The sequence below is a fragment of the Carassius carassius genome, chromosome 17 (genome assembly GCF_963082965.1).
Source record: "Carassius carassius chromosome 17, fCarCar2.1, whole genome shotgun sequence".
NCBI classification, from domain to species: Eukaryota; Metazoa; Chordata; class Actinopteri; order Cypriniformes; family Cyprinidae; genus Carassius; species Carassius carassius.
Genome location: NC_081771.1, coordinates 29,430,376 through 29,453,175, shown reverse-complemented (window position 1 = coordinate 29,453,175; position 22,800 = coordinate 29,430,376). Strand labels below are relative to the sequence as shown.

At 38.1% G+C, this 22,800-nt stretch overlaps 1 protein-coding gene across 2 annotated transcripts; it reads right to left on the bottom strand.

Moving 5' to 3' along the window:
* Positions 1 to 111: 111 nt before the first annotated feature.
* Positions 112 to 22,258, bottom strand: ccdc88aa (coiled-coil domain containing 88Aa). 2 transcript variants are annotated; one of them, XM_059571696.1, is made up of 27 exons: positions 21,725 to 22,258; positions 20,665 to 20,765; positions 19,521 to 19,626; positions 17,639 to 17,708; positions 17,338 to 17,396; positions 17,093 to 17,176; positions 16,580 to 16,720; positions 16,159 to 16,325; positions 14,696 to 14,777; positions 14,327 to 14,485; positions 13,954 to 14,100; positions 13,687 to 13,828; positions 12,840 to 13,486; positions 12,627 to 12,754; positions 12,336 to 12,477; positions 12,063 to 12,221; positions 11,655 to 11,816; positions 10,889 to 11,166; positions 10,598 to 10,741; positions 9,782 to 9,968; positions 9,438 to 9,583; positions 5,095 to 5,187; positions 4,774 to 4,997; positions 3,334 to 3,417; positions 2,867 to 3,046; positions 2,210 to 2,275; positions 112 to 1,437 (listed from the first exon to the last, which is right to left on the bottom strand). In XM_059571696.1, the coding sequence occupies exons 1-27, from the start codon at positions 21,782 to 21,784 to the stop codon at positions 764 to 766; spliced, it is 4,632 nt and encodes a 1,543-aa protein (XP_059427679.1). In that variant the 5' UTR covers positions 21,785 to 22,258; the 3' UTR covers positions 112 to 763. The 2 variants fall into 2 exon arrangements, with proteins under 2 accessions (XP_059427679.1, XP_059427680.1); XM_059571697.1 differs by lacking the exons at positions 2,867 to 3,046; positions 3,334 to 3,417 and having other exon boundaries at positions 21,725 to 22,254.
* Positions 22,259 to 22,800: the final 542 nt, after the last annotated feature.

Genomic DNA, 22,800 nt, shown 5'->3' with positions numbered 1-22,800 from the left:
TGTCAGACAACGTCCTGACATTTCAATTAATGAAAATGTCAACTTACTGAGCCACCAAAGTCATTAAAAACCACATTGTCTGAGGCTTTATTATTATTATTCAAAATCGTCTTTTTATTTATATTTCAAACCTGCTTACAAATAGGAACATGGGCACAAACCAGCACAACAAACAAACTATGAGGTTTTATTACGTTAGAAGGAAAACATGATGAAACTTAAGCAAGATGGATATTTACTGGTTTTTAACAAACACAAGGTGCATTTTCAGTTAAAAATACTGCTCTTCAATACTGCAAAAAGGAAAATGACTGTAATATACAGTAGTTGGGACACATGAACCACAGAAGTTTTGATGCTACATGCTCAGAGGGACACTTGTATTTCATTTTCTTTTTTTCAGATTTAACCTTCATGCATGTAATCAAAAAACAAACAAAACAAAAACACATGGGATCAGTTACCACATAGTTAAAATGCAAACAAAAAAGATTAAGAAACAAAATATGGATTGATGTAGGAAAAATCTACATGTGTCACCCAACAAAGATTAAAGACCATAGTTAAGGGTTGTGCAAGGACGAGGATTGTTTTTTTGGCTTCCTGACTGATTATGCCTGAATTCACCTCAGAGATGCCATAATCATAAGGCATAGTTGCCTTTACATGGTTAGAATAAGATGTTTGTATTTATATGATTTTGGTATGATTTCAGTAAAGGGGTTTACATCTATGTATAGAACTTTTTCTAACTGGTAGCATTTCAACTTCGCTCACTGAAAATTGTGTTTGTGAAGACCGAATCAATGGTGAATGGTGAATCAAAAAGATGTTCTGGTTTGTGGTCTTCCTCTTCCACGTCAGGGCTTTCTTTTAAAACCTCATCACTGGGGTCAGGCTGAGGTTCAGCACAGTTCTGACTTGAGAGAGCTCCCACTGACTTCTCTGACATAGTGCTGTGGACACTGGCACGTCGACTGTTGCCCTCTGATGTTGAGATGACACAGCTGGCCCGGGGCAGAGTTGACGGAGCCTGGCCTGTTTTAGGGCTTCGCATCGGCGTGGCAAAGCAGTTCAAACAGCCCGATATGGAGGAGGCCTTCCCCTGCATCTCAAGAGTAGGTTTAGACTCTGTACTTTGCACACTATGAGTTTTATACAGTCCAATGCTTGCTTTGTCCAGCTTTTGGGATGAACATTCTCCAGTGTATCTGCCACTGCTGGTTCTGCGTACTCCACTCCCTGAGGAGCTGTAGCCCTGTCTGAGATCCGTGTGGCTGGGTCGGGCTGGGGAAGGGGAGTCATTGAATCGTTGATGGCTGGACGAGATAGGATCTGGAAGGGGGCTGCTATCACTGGACCAGGCCTCGTTCTCCAGGCTTAAGTTGAACTCGCCACTGCTCGCGCTTGGGGCACGACTCGATTTGCCATTCAGGCCTGGTGAAAATTTCAATTAGAGGAAGTTTAAAGGAGAAGTTCACTTCCAGAATGACAATTTCCTGATAATTTAGTCACTCCAATGTCATCCAAGATCCAAATCTTTCTTTCTTCATTTCACTTTTTTGAGCAAAACATTTTTCTCTATGTAGTGGACTTTAATAGCGGCCAATGGGTTGAAGGTCCAAATTACAGTTTTAATGCAGCTTCAAAGGGCTCCACACGATCCCAGCTGAAGAATAAGCATCTTATCTAGCAAAACGATCAGTCACTTTCTAAGAAAAATACTTTATAAGAACAACTTTATGAGAAGAACTTACCATGCGTGAACTTTCCAGCAGGATTACCCAATGTATGAAGATGCGCATTGCAGAGCTAGTGCAAGATGAACATGTGGTTAAAAAGAATATACATTTACATTTTTCTTAGAAAAAGACCACTTGTTTCACTAGATAAGACCCTTATTCCTCAGCTGGGATCGTGTTTAGCCCTTTGAAGCTGTACTGAAACTGCAATTTAGACCTTCAACCCATTGCCCACCATTGAAGTCCACTATATGGAGAAAATTCCTGGATTTTTTTCCAAAAAAATAAAAATAAAATAAATAATAATAATTTCTTTGCGACTGAAGAAATAAAGGCATGAATAAGAGAGAATCTTGGATGACATGGGAGTGAGTAAATTATCAGGAAATCTTCATTCTAGTGAACTTCAACAGATCAACAGGATTAATGCATCACTCTGAAAGTGTAGTCTACAATCAAATTCTTACCGTTATCTTGGCCTTCAGTGCCATTTGCAAGCCTTGGTGGAATTGTGTCTCCTTGGAAATCTTTACCTTGAAGGAAAAAATGTGTACACAGGTAGTTAGATAATCTAGATACACACTGTATTCCAGTTATTCTTTGAGACAGACGTATCAAAGGTAGATGAATACTAATGAGACATATATTTTGCAAAGCAGCAAAGCGGAGAAATGGTGCTTGCCCATGCGAAAGTTGTTGCTGCAATACAAAGTTATTGGTTGGCAGAATGTTTGCGGTTGTTAAGGTGAGTGGCTTTCTGGATGTTGCTAGGGTACTTTGGTGGTTGTTTGCCGGGGCATTTCTATAAAATGTGCATCTCAATTTACATAATTGTGCACTATTCTATACCCTACAAGGTTGAGTGCATTAAGTAAATAGTATATAACTGTATAGGGTATAGTGTGTCATTTGGGACACAACTTTAGTGTTTCTTAGCCTGTTGTTATTGTGTTCTGGATTCCCAAGGCGATGCTATGCAGTGTTCTGCTTGGTTTTTATATTACAGTATATAGCTTTATAGTTGCTATAGTTTTCTGGGTTTGTCATGTTTCTAAGGTGCTGTGGATGGTAGGATCCAAAAAACAGGACAGATAAATGTAATAATGTGCATTCTGACCTAGTACCTTGATTACAGATTATTGAATGATTGTCTATGGAAGAGTAGTGATGAAATAATGATGATGATGTGGAGTGTTTTTTTGAAATGGCAGTGGTGTGCTGCATTATTTGCTCTTCTGGCTGATCTTCCAGCTTCCCAGAGTCCTCATCCAAACATCCCTCTGACTGCAGCAGGTCATTCATGGCTGAGATGGAACATGACAAGACATGAAGATGACATGAGATAAGTTTTATGGGGCTCAAATACGAGGCAGCATTTGTCTTGAGGGAGTTCAAGCATTTATCTTGCATTATCATTTTCAATTCACTGAAGAATAAAAAGCATTGATTTACTTCTAAAATGATTAAAAACAGTTTTGCTTATATTTTAGCTCTAATGGCTGATAATTGTTAATCTATTCATGTATTCAAATAAAAAGCACTGAAAGTGAAGGCACAGCTGTTACAGGAAAGGCAGGACGTGAGGTCTTACACAGAGATCGGCGGAAGAGAGACTTGACTTTGTCTTTATCCTTTGGTTTGTTATGCTTAACATGAAACATTTTCAGGGTGCTGACTTGATCACCACAATGGAAAATATGAAGACAGGAAATGAGGGAGGAAAAAACATGACAATAAGAAGGTTTGTGAAAGAAGAAAATTCTTCTGAAGGAAAGAACATGAAAAATTACAAAACAACCAGAGACACATACAGTACATCACCTCATCTTTCTTTGCTACCTACTTGGAATTGTAAGACATTTTGCTGAATTCTATGATTTTATGGCACATGTATTTCTTGTTTTAAAGAGGCCATTTAATTTTTTAAATATTAAATATCATTGTTTTTATTTTTTTGCTTTAAACCACATTGATTTGAATTGTTTGACTGAATTTCTGATTCAGATCAGAATTCAGAGTTCTACAAATTCTCTTTTATCTCAAGCAACATTTAATTCCTCATGATATGACCCCTTTAAAAACATAAGAAATATTGGACCCACTTTATATTAAGTGGTCTTAACTACTATGTACTTACATTTTAATTAATAATTTAGTACAATGTACTTATTATGTACATACATGTTTTTACATTGTACTTATATATAAAAAAACTACATGTAATTACATCTGTATTTAATTTCTGTTATTACATTTATAATTACACTGTTGACCCATACTTTACACCTTAACCACCATTAAACTTACCCATACCTCCAACCCTCTCCCTAACCTTACCCCATCCCACCTCAATAGCAGAGTGTTTTACAATACAATATGAACACAATAAGTACATTGTACTTATTTTTTTTATGTAAGTACATAGTAGTTAAGGCCACCTAATATAAAGTGGGACCGAAATATTGGTTACACTTTTAAAGATGTCCTTGTTACAGTGTAATTATTTATTAAAGTACCGAGTAATATCAATAAATTACCTGAACTTACTAAAAGGTTAGGATTAGGGTTTGGCTTAAGGTTACTTGCATGTAATTATGCATAACTTATTGCTTTTATAATAGTAAGCACATGTAACACGTGTAACAAGGACAACTTAAGATAAAGTGTTACTGAAATATTATGTGCAAAAGAACGGAGGACCAAAACAGATAACAGACTTCAAATAAATCAGGAAACATAGGTCAAATAAGTGTTTATTTTGAAGAACTGAACTCTTCTTTTAGTTTTCTGTGGCAGGTTTGCTTAGGGCAGAATTTGAGGAGTTTTCTAATCAGCAGAGGTGAATTACTAGAATATCTATCCTTTGCTTGGCCACCCCATGACAGTCGTCTGCCACAAATTCCGTTCTCCTTCTCCTGACCTTGGGAAGTTGGGATGAAGGGTTTGCTGCTGACCGAGTGGCTTGTTTCTGGATTTTCCTGGCTGGAATGGCTGGACTGTGACAGTTTCATGTAACTGAGGTTATACTCACTGCTGCTCCTCTTAGGGGACACGGTGTCACCATTAAGGGAGTTGGAAGCAGATTCCTCAGAGCCCTGGGAACCCACTGAGGAGCCGTTGTCATTGCAGCGCAGGTCATCCAGACCCTCGCATGACTCGGAGCGGAGATGGGGAGATGAGGAACGAACATGCTCCTGATCTCGAGTCCTCGTCTTTATCAACTTCCTCATCTTCAGCGTTATCCAGTTGCCCCGTCTACATTGATAAAGTGTTGAAGACAGAAATTATGATTAATTAACATTTGATCTGGATTGTTTTATGCAAAAAGCTTCATCACGTCATAAGATGGTACCTGCGTGGTGGTGATGGGTCATAGAACTTGTACTGATCCATGATTTTCTCTTCCAGCTTTTCCTTCTGCCTTCTGAGTTCATTCAGTTTGTCTCTGTCAAAAATAACATTACAGTTAGTCTAGAGCTTACATGTCTAGAGCTTGATGTGCCATCAAAAGTTTTCTCTTTTTGATTGAATTAGAATTTTCCAGTTATTTTTACTTGCATTTTCTACCCAATAAAATATTGTGTGTGTGTTTGTTGTGTGTGTGTTTGTTGAAGGTGAACTCTTCTGATTTTAAGTTGCTTTAGCTTATTGTAATGCTTGTTTTGTCCAATTTGAAAGGAAAAGCCACCGTTTTTCCATATTCAACTAGGTTCTTCCCTCAACTTAGAAGAGTTGATATGTACCTCTATGTACATCTCAGTGTATTCACTCAATTGCTGTAGCGCACGGCACCCAGTGTTGCCAGATTGGAAATGCCCAAGTATCGTACCAGAAGTTCAAAATTATCGTATTTGGAACAAAATTATCTTACACGAGTCAAAAGAGTTATTTATCTATTCTAAACCAACAACATTTCGACACGACCTGCAAATTACCACAATAGATAACAAGGCGTATTGTTGGACGGAAGCAGTGAAACAAAATACTATCCCATTATTTTCAGTGACTGTCTCCGGCGTGGCGCATATTAAAACATATTTAAATGATTTTTAACACTTGCTTTGTCGCATCCAGTGAAGAAGGAATTTAGCTGTTTCTGTAAGGTGCAGTTAACTCCACATCTGAGCCGCTGTCATCGGAATCCTGCGTGTTGCCAGATGTTGAAGGGGTTCTTTCTGTCATGGACCGCAACTAGTGCTGGTTGGCTTTAAAGTAGGGCACCCTCCTGCATTCTTAACACACTCTGAGGTGCACACGAACTTATTTAGAGTGTCTGTAATGAGCCGATTTTGTGTATGAGTAAAGAAGCCCTATGACTGCAACTACCATCATTTAAATTTTCATAAAATTCTGAAATTATCGTACATTACGGGATTTTTTTTCATTATTGATCGTACATCGTACAGAGGTAAAAATTATCGTACTAATACGATAATTATCGTACGTCTGGCAACACTGACGGCACCACTATGCTAGCATTTAGCTTAGCAACATACATTCCTTAGCGTCAGGAGTGATGATATCACTGCATCGAGGTCGAAGTGGTGTGAAGTGCTCTTCCGCCATACATTATAGTTATAATTTTTTATCCGCTTAGAAAATCGCCACGTTTTATTTTGTGTCACCATACTTACTTGTGTAACTACTCATGTAACCGTCTTAAAATAGGAAAAACATGGAAGTATTTGGTGGCTTCTAAATTCATCCCTGTTTGTATCCTACGGAATGAATGGTGCTAAGCTAAATGCTATCATAGTGGTGCCGTGCGCTACAGCGATTGAGTGCACGCACTGAGATGGGAGAGGTATGTGTATCAACTGAGCGCCAACCTCCCGCTATCTCTCGTGAGGCCAATAAGGAAGTGACTAAAACTGCAATTCATCGACTGGCCGCTTGAGGCTGGCTGCAAAAGGGAGTCAGTCCCATAGACTCCCCATGTTAAAATGCCCAACTTTACAGCAGGAAAAAACATGTTTACAGTCTGGTTCAAAAAATGATTTTGGTCTAAATAGCTAATTTTGCCCTTCATGACAACTGTGAAGGGGGTGAATTTTTTTATAACTCATCCGTTTAAATTATATTAAGACTTAAAGTTCTGCATAATTAAGGGCGTAGCCACTTGAGTGACAGGTGGATTGCGGCTGCTGACACTGCCGTCGTGCTAGGTGGGTGTGGCTACAGCAACTAGCTCCCGCCTTTTTGCCCATTTTTGATTGTCCGGGAGAGTCGCGGGGTGACGCGTTGCCAAGATGGCGACGGCCCGCTCTACACACTTTAGGCTTCAAAAACACACTTCAGGAGTCTACGGGTGACGTCACGGACACTACGTCCATGTTTTTATACTAGTGGTGGAAATTATGATTCTTTCTAGAGATTCGTTCATTTTCAGTTCGTTCACCAAAATGATTCGTTCAGAATCATTCACTGATTCGTTCCGAATCGTTCACTGATTCGTTCAGTGATCATTTCTTCGTATTACACAAAATATGCCAGCAGGTGGCAAAAAAAGAGTGTATTATGTGTTATGTCTTTAGTCAACGAACGTATTCACTTACAAAAACTGATCTGGCTTTATTAAAATGTGTGTATAATCGCATTCAATATATAAAGTCTAATTAAGTTGTTTAGATGAACAAAGCACAATGTTTTCTTGCCTAATTAGCATTTTAATTGTTTGGTCAGACAGTTTGTATATTATATATTCACATTCATAAATCAGGGATTAAACGTGGAGTCGCTAAATATCAAAACACGCGTATGTGCACAGTACCTCTAAATGCGCTTTGCATTTTACGAGATTGACATGCTAAATGACAGACTAACCCTGTTTACTCTCATTAATTTCTTTCAAGAACTAGATACCAGTTCATTTCATTCACGAATGACATGTATCTGTTCATTCAGCTCGTTCACGAACGACATGTGTATCAGTTCAGTCATTTCATTCACGAACAAGATGTACTAAATCATTCAACTCGTTCACGAACGACATGTGTATCAGTTCAGTCATTTCATTCACGAACGAGATATACTAAATCATTCAGCTCGTTCACGAACGACATGGGTAACAGTTCAGTCATTTCGTTCACGAACGATAAGATCTCTAGATCTAGTTCAGACCAGTGTTGCCAGATTGGAAATGTCCAAGTATCGTACCAGAAGTTCAAAATTATCGTATTTGGAAGAAAATTATCGTACACGAGTCAAAAGAGTTATTTATCTATTCTAAACCAACAACATTTTGACACGACCTGCAAATTACCACAATAGATAACAAGGCGTATTGTTGGACGGAAGCAGTGAGACAAAATACTATCCCATTATTTTCAGTGACTGTCTGCGTCGCGGCGCATATTAAATCATATTAAAATGATTTTTAACACTTGCTTTGTCGCGTCCAGTGAAGAAGGAATTTAGCTTTTTCTGCATGGTGCAGTTAACTCCACATCTGAGTCGCTGCATCGGAATCCTGCGTGTTGCCAGATGTTGAAGAAGTTCTTGCTGTCATGGACCGCAACTAGTGCTCGTTGGCTTTAAAGCAGGGCACTCTCCTGCATTCTTAACACACCCTAAGGTGCACACGAACGCATTTAGAGTGTCTGTAATGAGCTGATTTCGTGTATGAGAAAAGAAGCCCTACCATCATTTAAATTTTCATAAAATTCAGAAATTATCGTACATTACGGGATTTTTTTCATTATTGATCGTACATCGTACAGAGGTAAAAATTATCGTACAAATACGATAATTATCGTACATCTGGCAACACTGGTTCAGACTCATATGAAACTCGTTCATTGAAGGGCGTATTCGTTCACTTACATTCAACAAATCACATGATCTGTCACATCTCATAATCGAAGGCTATTGGCTCGAGGTTGAGTAATTCTTTGACCGGATGAAATGGTTGTTACCCGGTTCACTGAGCTGCGCATGCGTTGCTTATAGCGCCGCACTGCTGTGGAGGGAGGAACTTCACTGAACGAGAAATATGAGTCAGTGGATTACGTGAACGAGAACGATTCGTTCACCTAAAAGATTCGTTCAAAAAGAACGATTCGTTCACGAACGACACATCACTATTTTATACAGTCTATGGTATCAACTCGTCTAAGTTGAGGGAAGAACATGGTGGAATATGGTAAAATGGTGGCGTTTGAAGCGTCAGTTCACTAGCTAAGAGACCGCTTTTTCTTCATTTCTCAGATTTTGCATTCAGTTATATTAATTATAGAAAAATATACAAAAATGTCATGCTTTAAAAAAGTTAATGTTCTCGTTAATTTGCTGCACAAAACAAATAGTGGTTAGCACACACCATGTTTATTTGTAGGTAAGCCCATATTTATTGTCTTCTGGGTTATGTTTTTTTTGACCTTTCATAGTTTTGTTTATGGTTTTCGAGGATAAGGGAATGTCGAAGAACCTTCCCATGTTGGCATCTATGTAATTTGATTGGCTTCAACCAAGCAGCAGATACATTTGTGCTAAATTTCTGCACAGACATTGATGTCAGCAGCTAAAGATATGGGAATTGTTTTTTCTTCCCTTCAATAATTTATTTGTTGTGTTATCCTAACTATGCATAGATAACTTTGGTGCTAAATCATAATGTGAGAACCACTGCTTTGCAGATTTTTCAGAATATTATTATTATGCTTTCTATGCTGCATAGACAAAACAAATGTCTCTCACATATATTGTCTCTGCTCCACATGGAACAAGTCCTTGCTTTCTATGGTCTGATCTAGCAGGGTTCGGTTCTGCAGCATCAGGTTCTGGATCTGGTCCAGCAAGTGACGGTTCTCTTCCTCCAAATTCGCCTTCAGCTGGGTCAGCAACTGAACGGAAGCACAAAAGAAGGTGATTCATCATGAACTTACAGTATTTAATCAGTAGTTTTGTTTGAAAATGCAACCAAGTTCAGACTTTCTACCAGTATTAACCAGCATGAATGATGACATGACCTGCAGGTGTGTAAAAGATAGAAGTAAAATCTTCCAAAGAACGCTCCTCTGATTAGGTGAACTGCTGCACACCTCACACTGGTTGGCCAGTTTAATGCTGGTGATTTCCAGCTGCTGGTTCTGCTCCTTGAGTTTGGACAGCTCTGACTCCAGCTGTGTCTGCTCCAGTTTGCAGGAGTTCAACTGGCTCTTTATGCTCTTTTGCTCAACTTGAAGATCCTCATTCTCTGCCAGCAGCTTCTGGTAGGTTTGATTCAGCCTGGGAGGAGGATAAAGCACAGTGATTTTTAAATATGTGAGACCCTTTTTTTCTATTCATATATTATAAAATCTAATATTTGTGAACCTGGACCACAAAATCTTGTTTTTCAAAAATTAATCACCAAATCTTGGATTCTATGTTTTTGTCAACTTGTTTTCTTTCAATCAATACAGGTTTTGTGATTCTTTTTGGAAATGACTGAAGAGCTATGCAGCTTTTTTGTTTTTTTTGAGTAAAAAAATAAAAAAGCATTATTTTCAGATAATTCAAAAATGTATGTGCGTAAGCTCAGATAAATAAGGCCTGCAATCAATCAATTCCAGAAAGAAATAGTAAAACTGTGCTTACTGAAATAAAACAAATTGATAAAAAGACTGAATTCAGTATTTATTAATATAGCACGATAAAAAGTAGGCTAGTCTGGTCACACCCATAAAAGTGTTACAAGATGGGGGGGGGGGGGGGGGGATTTTAGGGAAAAAGAAATACCTCTTCAGAACATGATCATGAGGATTAAAACATAATCGAGACCCTTTACCCTCAGTGTTACAGCGGTTTTCTGTACAGTTTTCTGTACTGAACACCAAGGAATCAAACTAAAATATTTGAACGCACACAACACTGACCAGTCTTTCTCATCTCTGAGTCTTTGGCACTCTGCTGTTGTGCTCCTGCTTGTGCATATCTCATTCTGCATCTTCTGCTGTTCTTCTCTGAGAGCTCTCTCGAAGCCCTCCAGTTGAGCGTGCTGCTGAAGTAGCGTGTTATACCTGGAATCAGGCAGACATCAACAGTGTCATGGTTTAATAGTCCTTGTCTAAAGCAGCACATATATAAAACACATGTGGTATTACATCACTACACAGAACTTGGAATCATCATCTTGTAAAAACTAATCTTATTGTGTATGTACTAACCTGTCCTCCAGTGATCTGTGCTCTATCTCCAGGGTTCGGTGACTGTTCTCCATCGTGGAGTACCTGTGAGAGAGCACCTCCAACTCTGCTGCCTGTCTCTCATGCAGGACGCTCAGTCTCTCATGGTCCCGGAGAAGAAGCTCATTAACGGTGCGCAGATCTTCTCTTTCCCGTATCGTGGCCTCCCTCTCAGCCTCCGAACTCTGCCGTCCCCGCTGTAGCTGTGCATTATGAGCCATCAGAGAGTAATTCTGGGAAGTAACAGTGGACTTCTCTACCTAAGAGAAAGTGAGGATTCATTAGAAAGAAGGAAATGAACAGTTTAATTTAACGTAGCATGAAATTAATCAAAAAGTGACATTTAAAACATGATAAAATATTTATTTTTCAAAAGAAATGCTGTTCTTTTTATGAAGAATCCTAAAAACTCAATTTAGCATGGTTTCCACAGAAGTATTAAAGAGCCCGGCTGTTTTCAATATTTTGTCTTTGAGGGATCAAATGACACTGAAAATTGGAATAACAGCAGCTGGAATAACTTACATTTTAAAGTATTTTAAAATAGGAGACAGTTATTTAATAATATTTCACAATTTATCTTCTAGTGTATTTTTGATCAAATAAATGCAGCATTAGTGAACCTAAGGAACTTTCTCTAACCACACCCAAACTTTGTATATGCAACTTTTATTATATTTTATAATACCAATATGTGCAATATTAACATTGCAATTAAGGCGATAGCTTTTAGTTTAATGTGACTTACCTGCAGTTGTGCATTGTGTGTCTGCAGTGCTGTGTTGCTTTCCTGCAACGAAGCCGTCTGCTGCTGTAACGCAATTATTTGTGCTTGCAACCCATCTGACTGCACCTGCAATTTCTGCAGTTGTGTTTGCAATGACTGTTTCTCAGCCTGCAAAGTTGCATTCTGCATAAGAAAAACCAAAGTCATAGATGTCTAATTTCTGTAACTCAACTAGTACAGCATGATGCTTACAACACCAATGGTGTGAGTCTGACTCCTAAACTTTCATTAACTGACAAAAAATTTAGGTCTTTAACACAGCTTAAATTAATAAGATGCGTAGCAGGAATAAAACATTATTTCATGCTAAAATTCCCTACCTTAAGTATTTAAACAGATTGTTAACACTGGGTCCTTCATGAGACTCACATTTCTCTCCACCTCAATGAGTCGGTCCTTGAGCTTAAGCAATGCCCACGTGGCCTCCTGACTCTCTCGGTGCCATGTCCTCTCTGGTGGAGAGCACTGTCCTGCCTCTGCCTTTTCTTCCTCATCCCTCTGAAGCAATGCCTCATAGTTCTGTTTGACCTGCAAAAATTCATATATATAAAGAAAATCATGTAAAAATCAAGTTTTGGTCTTTCCCTATTCAAATATGACTACCAAGTAAACTAGCTTGCTTTGGACCTGGCTCCTACTCACAGTTTTAAGATCCTGTCGCAACTGCTGGTTTATCTTGGCTGATTCTTGCAGACGGGCCTCTAGGGCAGCCATTCTCTCTTTTTTAATCTTCAGGGATTTCATTAGAGAAGACTCTAGCTCTGACTCCAACTGCTTACACTGACTGAGAGCGGGAGAGAGAGATAGAGAGAGAGAGAGAGAGAGAGAGAGTGACGGAGACAAAGAAAAAGGTGGTCATTCGACATTAAGGAATTTGACATTTAAAAGTATCACCTTGGGCTTCTCTGAATGTAGAAGTGAACGTCTGCATACCTCTGGTCTCCAGCCTCAGGATCTCCCATCCGTGTCTCCTGGTTTAACCTCATCCTCTCTAGTTCATAAGTTAATTTCTCAAGATCAGATTCTTTCTGTTGCAATTTCAACCTCTGGTCCAGCAGCTCCTGGAGCGGAAAACAGTACATTTGAAAAAAAAAGAGAATATTGAGAAAGTGTAATAATCTACAAAGCATTCACTGTAGTGGTAACCTCTCTTAATGTCATCAACATCCTCTTGTCCACTTCAGCCTGATGAATCAGCTCCTGGTTCTCCTTCTCAAGCTCTTTGTTCTTAGAACAGGATTCACTAAAATAGTTAGTCTTTTTAACCAGGGTACGGTTCTCCTTCTCAAGAACCACCAACTTCAGGTTGCTGCTATCCAATGAGGCCTCCTGGATCTTCACTTGCTGCCGCAATCTCCGGTTCTCCTTCTCCAGACAACTCCTATCTTGCTCCAAATGTCCGTTCTCATGCACTAGACCTTGGTTTTCTATGTCTACTTGTCCTTGGTTTTGGTTGAAACTAACTTGAGGCCTCTGGTTCCCAGTGTCCAATTCATGGAGCTCTACATCAAGGCAATGAAGATTGCCGTTAATACTTTCCAAAGATGCATGCAGGTGTTCTGTGTCAAGGGACTGATTGCTGGTCTTAATGATTATTTGGTCATTGTGCATGTTGGCATATGCTGGAGTAGATTTATCCCCAAAATGTTTTGATTCAGAGGTAAACTCATGCAATGGATGACTGGTTCCTTTAAGTTTTTCCAGGGTCTTCAACAACCTCTGGTTCTCCTTCTCCAGTTTTAGCAACCTGCTACACGTCTTTTCAGTTACCTCTTGGCCCAAAGACTTCAGCTCTACAACAATAGACACATTTTAGGTTTATTCAAGTTTACAGTTTTTTGCAAGCCACTGTGTGCTTCTATGTAACAGCAACATCTTGGTTTCAAAGCAAGGTTTGGAGTAACATAGGGTCTTATTCAATGGTACAATGGTCCACGAGCATCACATTTTTAAGATGCCATGTCAAGTTGCCAGCGCTAATGTTTATATATACCTGAATTCTGTTGAGGGTTCTTTGCAAGTTCTAGCTCCCAGCCCAAACGTTGTGATTCTTCCATACTCCTTTTCTGAGAGAGCTCCAGGATGACGTTCCTTTCCAGCAGCTCCTCTATTTGTCTCCTGTCCACAGTTCTTTCCTAAAACACATCAGACAACCGAGTCAAGCAGATAAAAATAATAATTTGGAATGACAAGAACAGAAAATGGTACATATTAATATTGTGGCAGATCTATTTCATGGAAATCATTTCTTCTTCCTCACCTCATCCATGTCATGAAGTTTTGATTCTAGTAGGATGTTGTGTTTCTCCAGGTGGTGCAGTTTGTCAGATCGTGCTTTGACGCTCTGAAGCTCTTCCTCCAGCATGGCCTTACTTTCCATCAACACCTGATTATCCTCCTTCAGCTCCTGTTAACGGCAAAAATCCACATACACTAGAGGCTTGGGGACAGCAAGTAACTTTAAATAAATGCTCTTTTTTAGAACTCTACATTCATCAAAGAATTCTGATTGTTCAAATAATTCTATTTTTTAAGCACCAAATCAGCATATTAGAACGATTTCTGAGGGATCATACCAACCCCAAACTTCTGAATGGTACTGTATGCACACATAAACATCGCTCTTTACACACCTCCAGTTTGACTTTGTAAAAGTTCATGTTGTGAAGTTTATCTCGAAAGCGAGCCACTTCACTCTCCAGTTTGTCTGCTCTGATGGCTCTTTCTTTCATTGCATCCAGCTCATCACGGTACATCCTGGCTGCTCGTGCATCTGTCAACAGCTGCATGTTCTGACCACGGACAAAAGTAGACGGCATAGAAAGAGCAAGGAAGAAAAAAAAAAACTTTAAAATAAAAACCCTAGCCATTTAATAACAATTATTTATCTTTCGAAAATTAAAGTTCTGAAGTTGTGCATGTAGCAAAATATAGGCAACAAAGGTGAATGTTCATAGTTAGAGCTTTAGATCAGACATATTCACATATTTTCTTTTTAGTACCTCTTGCTGAAGTCTTTTAAGCTCCGCCTCCACATTGTCCAGGTCCTGCCTGCAGTCTAAGAGCTGTTCACTTTTCTCCTCTCTGTTGCGACACAGGAAACAGATGTTCGGAAGATTAAAAGATTCAATAATCACACTGGTTCAGAGGAGTGATTAACATGTAATCACTCAATCAGAGAAGAACAGGCAAGTACAAAACTGCACACCTAAATATGTGTGCACATAAGCATAAGTACATGCAAATCTAACCAATGCAAGTGTGTATACAAGCCAAACAAGAGGCACCTATCGATACACAAAGAGAAAAAAATATTGATGAAAATACCAATGAACAGAACCTTCAACTTTAAGAAATCACAAAAAAAAAAAAAAAAATCACAAAAAACAGAAAGTTATTTTAAATTCTCTTTTCTGCATAGTGCTCCGTGTTTTTGTATGGTTACGACAAAAGTCAATTGGATTTTTCACATCAAGTCAGTCTATCATATTTATAAAGATATAAAATAATGTTTTCATTAAATAAATATTTTAATTTATTGTATAGTTACACCAGAAAGTTAGTATAATCACCTAAAAATGGTTGTATCATTGATTTTCCAAACTCAGTTATTTCATAGCTCAGAATTTGAATTGCAAAATTAAACTGACTTTTGACTAAACTGAAGTCTACTTCCTTTAAGTGATGATCGAAAAACATCACATATTCACTTTGAAACACTGAGAAAGCTGTACTGTTTTTGTTCAGACATTAACACTCAATTGCTGCTCGAGAATACATCCAAAATAGAAGTTCAAGAATGCAGCAGTGTGAGCAGAACTGTACAGCGGGTTTGTGGATGGATGGAAAAAATTGATGGATAGAAGGCTGGATGGGTGGAAACGAGGGGGGTTGACTGTCTGTAGCATTACACTAAGAGGATCAAAGTGGGTCAGCAGAATAAGGACGGACCCTGCACTGTGCCAGGGTCTATTAAATCTGGGAAAAGCTTCCTACAGACATTTTACCATAACCAGAGAAACAGCTATCACAGGTTATCAGTGAAGCTTTATTAATTAGCAAATAAATAAATCAATGAAAAATAAGATAATGTACTCATAGTGCAAGTGATTATTAATTGCATAAAGAATTTTGAAGTAATATATTGTTTTGGACACTGGAATATTATAAGTTTTCAATATTAATTTAAAAATAAAAATGCTCAATCATGAATGTTGACGAATGCAGATATGGCTGCAAATATCTTGTCTATCACTAACAGTTATAGACCCCATAAAATGTCTTGATAAAAGTGCAGTTTTCTTTCCCGTGTTGTCATATTTCCTATTGAAACAGGAAGTTACAGTCATGAACCATGATATTCTGCTTGCTAAAAAGATTGCAATTATATACTCATATAAACAGTTTGATCAAACGTCATATCTGTGCATGTGTAGGTCATTTTATTGTGTGTGCATTTGCTCACAGCTCCTGTCTGAGGCGTTTGAGCTTGGCTTTCGCATCCGTCAGCTCTAATGCCAGATGCTGCTGGGATAAAGGGAGCCGGCTGCTGGCGGACTCTGTGAGGGAGGAGTCATCACCAAACACTACAGACGTTCTCATCTCGTTCCCCTGCATCAGCTCCACAGTGGCCTACCAGCAGAGAAAGAGAGAGAGGGGTCAGACAAGAGAATCAATTAGTTAGCCAACTAAACTGTTTTGGCTTCACCCAATAACCATTTAAATTTGAATGCAGTGGCTGTTTATTTTTTTATGCACTGGCTAATATTTATTTTCCTTCATACTGCAGCCAAGCACAATAAAACTTTTTGAAACCGAATGACCAGCTTCTAGAAAAGTGGGGAAGAGTATGAATTTTGAAATTTCTAAATGACTTTTGAAGATACCTCAAATTGGCGGTCTCGCTGGTCCACTAACATTTTGAGGTTAATGCTCATACTTCTGCAGAGATTTTCCCATTCCTCTGGACACAGACCCTCCATCTCCAACCAATGCAGATCAAACACGTTCTCCTGACAATGAGTCACCTGGAGTGCAAAAACATGTCTCAATCAGCATTTTGTGTAGCTTTATAAAAGTACAGCATTTTGTGTCATCTACCTACTGCTCAATTCAAAACACCTCCTGGCAAGAAAGTACATAATAGATAATAGAAGTTACATGCTGCTGACAATCTGCAAACAAAGGGGTTTCTTATTACTTATTATGTATTATCTTGTTAAGTTATTAAGACACTCATTATGCTTGTAGGTGGCTTCTTTCAAGCAGACATGATTTTAATCAGTTCTCCATGAGAAGTCCAATCAAATATAATTACTAAACGACTATACAGATAATCAGCCAGCCCATATGTGTCACATTTGCCAAACAATTATGTCTCTTGTTGTTTTTTCCAGTACCTCTTGGATATGAGCTGCGATTGCTGCTTTTGTGTCAAAATCAAGACTTTGTATCTTCTCGATATACTCTTCTTTTCTTTCACACTGAAAACAGCAACAGAGAGTTTTAGCTCTGCATATTAGTAGAGGCACTTCTTCATTTTGATGAAAATGCACAATGAAAAAAAAAGAAAAGAAAAGAAAGGTAAAATGATTTGTCAAGTGCTCGGTTTAAAAGAATCTATGTGCACCCAGTGACATATTACCTGCACTGAACAGCCAAGTAACAGTAGCAGCAACTTCCTGATCTCTTCTAGACCTTCCTCTAGAAAACAAAAATGTTTCATTAGTCAAAACAAATGCTTTTAATTCCCAGAGGGACATGAAGGTAAGTACTGGGAGGGATAGGACAGTATTTTACAGCAGAAGGTAAAATAAAAATTCACACAGCAGCTTTATTCTTTCTGTAAGAGCTCCTGACGGATTGCTCATGTGCACATCATTAGATTAAAGCCTCTGGAACTATTCTTCACAGAATCAGTTTTATTTTTGAAAGAGCTGACGTACCACAGAGCAGGTTCCTGCCCAGCAGCAGGACATTGGGAGGAGGCGTCATAATCAGCTGATGCAGGGTCTCCTGCAGTAAATAAGAGATAATAGAGAGGAAATATGCAGAATCTTGTCTAAAAATCAGACGATCATAAGTTTTTTAAAGTGCAAAACAACCACAGCGACATCAGTTTCTTTGCATTCAACCGTTTTAAGCTGTAAATTACAGGCAGGGCCAGGGACTGGGGTAATTGTTCAGAGACGTCTTAAAGACTTCAGGAAACTTGGGGGATGGTTTAAATCAAGACAATTATTAAACTTTGAAGTGGTGATTCAGATGAACTCAAATGTTGTGGCCACCGTCATCTGCAATCTTATTAATTTCACATTAAAGGACCAATAATGAGGTAATTCAAGAAGTTAGATTACACTACACACACTAAAAGATTTATTAGTCCTTCTCAAAAAGCCACATAACCAGACAACCACAGTGTTTGAGAGCATTCATTACAGAGCATTTCAGCTTTAATCAGTATGACAATGTGTACAAGTACTATTACTGTAATTATTAAACAGCATTATTTAATAACGTTTCCTTGTGGAAGGCAGATGTCCCAGAAAGTCCAGGGCTTTTCAATGTGTAAGTTATGCTTAGACAAATCGACAAAGGTATGGGTGGGCTTACTTCACCTGTCCCTTTTCGTTTTCAGTTTTGCTGAATAAACTAGATCACTGATTGAATGCTCTGAATTTCCTCAGGCTAACAAAACGCAAGGGACGATAAAGTCAATTCTGAAGATTCAAGCTGCTGAGCACAAACAACTCTTTCACACTATTTTACAATATATTAAAGCGATACTCAGCCCCAAAATGAAAATTTTGTCATTAATCACTTAACCCCATGTTATTCCAAACCCGTAAAAGCTTTTTTCGTCTTCGAAACACAATTTAAGATATTGTGGATGAAAACCAGGAGGCTTATTACTGTACAAAAGGTATTCTTGTCGCTTCATAACATTACAGTTGAACCACTGATGACAGATGGACTATTCTGACGATGCTTTTCATACTTTTCTGGACCTTGACAGTGTATTTTACTTGGCAGTCTATGGGACAGTCTCAAGCCTCCCGGTTTTCATCCACTATATCTTAAATTGTGTTCTGAAGATGAACAAAGCTTTGATGGGTTTGGAACGACATAGGGGTAAGTGATTAATGACAAAATTTTCTTTTTGGGGTGGAGTAACCCTTTAAAAGTATTTGTATTTATTTTCCCACCTTTGCATTGAATTTAGATTTGCATATTGAAAATGTGACAAATTAAGGCAACATATGGTTTACAATGCCATAATTTCCACCAATTAAACTAGTAAAAAATAATTATTTGGCCATTATTTGGCATGTTTGTTTTTTAGGGCACTTTAATTACTTTGACCGCTTTAGCCGGCACCATGAGAGACAGGTCTCATGGGATGTAAAATGGGTCATTTTCCAGCTTTGCTCCAGGCCACTGCTGTTTCCCAGCTACTAATTACACAGATGTTGGCTTGGCGCACTGATATCTAGGCCAGCCTCTTTGAGGGGAGCTTGTAGGTCTGGTGGCGAGGCTATTTCCACAAGGACAGATGTGCAGGATGCAGGGTGGGTTGCAGGAACTTTAGGGATTGACTTCAAACCCTGCCCTTCCACCCAGACGGGCTCCATTTGGGAATATGCAGAATCATATATATATATATATATATATATATATATATATATATATATATATATATATATATATATATATATATATATATAATATTATATATTATATTGCATTTTTAATCAAGTTTTTTTAATGCTTTTATATTTATTTACTTTATTATTATTTATTTATTTATGAATTTTCTCTGTGCCTCACCTGGTAGTATGATTTGATGTGGTAAATGAGAACAGACAGGTTTTGAGCTCTCTGGCCAACGTCATTGTTCACTTTGTTTAAACCTTGAACAGTCCCTTTGGGATTTCTGTGAAAAAAAAGACATGGAGTTATTCCTAAAATATAAAATCAACTCAGCAAGAAGCAATTGAGACGTCTTGTTTCTGAAGACCTGTTCAGTACATTAACCTGGACTAAGGGGCACGAGTAATAATAGCAACAAAACACAATACATTCATTCATTCCATTTTTTTTCCACATGACTTCATTCCTCAAATAGCCAGCACTAAGGCAGACACAGACAGAGGCAAAAGCAGCAGCATTCAGTTCAGGTCAAGTCTTGAGACTTTAACTCTTCTATTTCAGCAGCTCAAGGTCCGAGTCCTGACACAGTGACCTGAAACGCTGCTGTACCTTGATAACCTTCAGTCTGGGATGTAGTCCACACCACCATCAAAAAAATTAAAATAAATCTACAATCAAGCTCTAATCCAACAGCCTCCCTGGATCTGTGGGATTACTGTGGCCAGTTTGATACTGTACGGTTTACTACCTCAGCATCTTTACAGATTATTTTGCTTTTGAAAATACATGTTCTGGGCATGAACTATCCTTTAAATCGCAACGAAATGCATGTTTGGATTTTAACATTTAAATACAGCGATGGATTTTTGTATGAGATGAAAATAGAATCTGGGTCAAAAACAACCCACCCATATGCACCCATCCAAATTCTATCCAGCCGAACAGTTTGACGGAATGACTACAAAGTGTTCCTTCATGACCATGACAAAGCATACAGTGTTTTGGGACTCCTGCACGGAATGAGTCATTTAAAAGCTGAAACACATGCTGTCTACAACACTGCACGATATTACATGCAAACAACACCGAAGGGTGGTGGTAACTTCACAGTATGGGGTCTGAAATGGGGGCACTCAAATTTGATCACATGTAGAGACAACCTGTGAACTGAAAACTCACTGAGAGAAGCCTTTCAACAATATGCCCTTAAGCACTCAACTAGTGTTAAATTGCTTTGGATGAATAATTTAGGCTCAACAGCTAATCTAATGCTTACTATTCTGAGTGTTTGGATAATATAACTGCGCAAATGGATACTTACATTTGATTCATGACCTTGTTCAAGAATATGCCATCCACTAATTCAGTGTATTCAGAGAGCATGCTTCCCTCTTTGTCACCTAGTTGACCGAATGTCTTTACCTTTGGAACACAGATATATAAGAGAAATTAAAATGGCATGTCATAAAGTGACAGCAGTGTGACACACTCTACTAATTAAACAAGCAGTTTTGTGGCATTTGCGAGACTGAGACATATCATATTGAAAAACTACATGGAATATTCATACTTTTGAGCACTCATTAGTCACAATGTAGGGTGATTTACGGAAACTGCATAAATATAATCATCAAATATATAAATCAGCTGGTCGCCACAATTCATGTGAGTGCCTATTTCTTCTGGCAGGTTTATGACCTCTAATAAAGAGATCAGTGGTGGAGACAAACTTTAAAGTCTTGGCTACATAAATATGCTCACCATTATATAGTTTATACTTTCTTGTGACGAAATACCCCGATCATGGGGAAAGCTGTTACAGTAAAGGGAGTAACCTATCAGAACGGAACCTTCCACCGAAAAGACTATTAACAAGCTTTTTAGATAAATATTTGTTTTGCCCAACAAACACTTGAGTTATATACTATCTTCATTATATATATATATATATATATATATATATATGGGATATCCCACATCAAATGAAAAAGTGATTTTATATTAATAGAAAGCCTATTAAATGGAAGTGTCTACTTTAATGTTCCAAAAAGCTTTTGTGAAAATAAAATAGCAAAATATTGGTAAAATAATGTTCTATCATGTCAAGCATATATATATATATATATATATATATATATATATATATATATATATATATATATATATATATATATATATATATATATATATATATATATTTCATCTTTGACCTACACACACAATATTTGTTCACATCCTTTTTTTAAGTCTTGATAAAGTCATGACAAACACAGCTTGATCTTCCACAGAGATTACTGTCATGCTAGCTCAGATACTCTGACACATTGATACAATCTGACACGATGTTTGCTTAAAATGCAATGTTAAAAATTGCAACTTACCCAAGTGACAAGAGGGCTGCTCATGAACTGCTCTAATATGACTGGAATCTCGCCCTCCATATTAATATTACACGATCAGACCGACTGAAAGAAACACGCTTTGAATAAACACATCAAATCCATATCAATCCAGCACTGGTGGTTTACTCTTCTCCATAAGCAGCTGAGCAGAGGAAATCTAGCTGCATCATTGAACAAGGGAAAAATCTGCAGTTCATGGCGATGCGATGCAGGATTTCACGTTCATGTAGCTCGTTCCTCGTCAACAAACTGTTATCTGTTATTCGATTGAAAATAAACGCAGAATGTTGCCTTTTAAACGTTCCATCAGTAGCCTACTGCAGCATCCTCAGCGCCTCACTTCACGCTCAAACTGCAGTGCGCGTGCAGGGTGTTACTTACTAGTGCATGTGAAGTTTTAAAGTAAAACCACCAGCCATTAGAACCCAAATAACACAAGGGTTTAATAACTAAATGCAAACTTGAAACATTTAGTGCACTTTCGTGCTTCCTTCATTGAAGTGAAATATCCCAAAAAGATTTAAGGTCTAATTGAAAAAGTTTTAGTAGGCTAGGTATTTATGTATTTTCCGTCCCACAGCATCCGCCTAATCTGGACAGCAGTAATTCCATGGCAACTGTGGTTTAGTACATCTCTGACCTTAATCTGTTACCATAACAACAGCCGTCAACCCCCTCAATCACCAGTTAAAATATCATAAAAGGTTTATTGAGTGTAATCTGTCCCGGTCTGTGCTTCAAATCGTCACCAATGTGGGATATGTAGAATAATGATCAAAATCCTTGTGCTGAGGGGTGGCCAACATTAAACTGTACTGGCAGAGCTATTCGTGTAATTTGGAAAGGGGGTTCAGTTAATCTGTGATGTTGATATCTCATAATATAAATAATTAAATAAAATATTAAATAAAATAAAAACTATTATTTGTCAACCTCCCTTAACATATAATGTAAGGCGTTGGCGCCTCCTTGCGGAAGAGTTAAGAACAATCAATAATTTGTTTTAAGTGAGTAATGGTAATAAGTGACGTGATATACAGTAAAGTATGGTAAGA

Bases quoted from the DNA above. Each gene is read 5' to 3' on its own strand.
- ccdc88aa (XM_059571696.1), bottom strand. From the start codon at position 21,784: ATGGAGGGCGAGATTCCAGTCATATTAGAGCAGTTCATGAGCAGCCCT. The intron at 17,177-17,337 runs GTAATATGTCAC...TGCTGTTTTCAG, and splicing joins TACTTGGCTGTTCAGTGCAG to TGTGAAAGAAAAGAAGAGTA. The intron at 3,418-4,773 runs GTGAGTATAACC...GTGGTGATCAAG, and splicing joins GTCCCCTAAGAGGAGCAGCA to TCAGCACCCTGAAAATGTTT.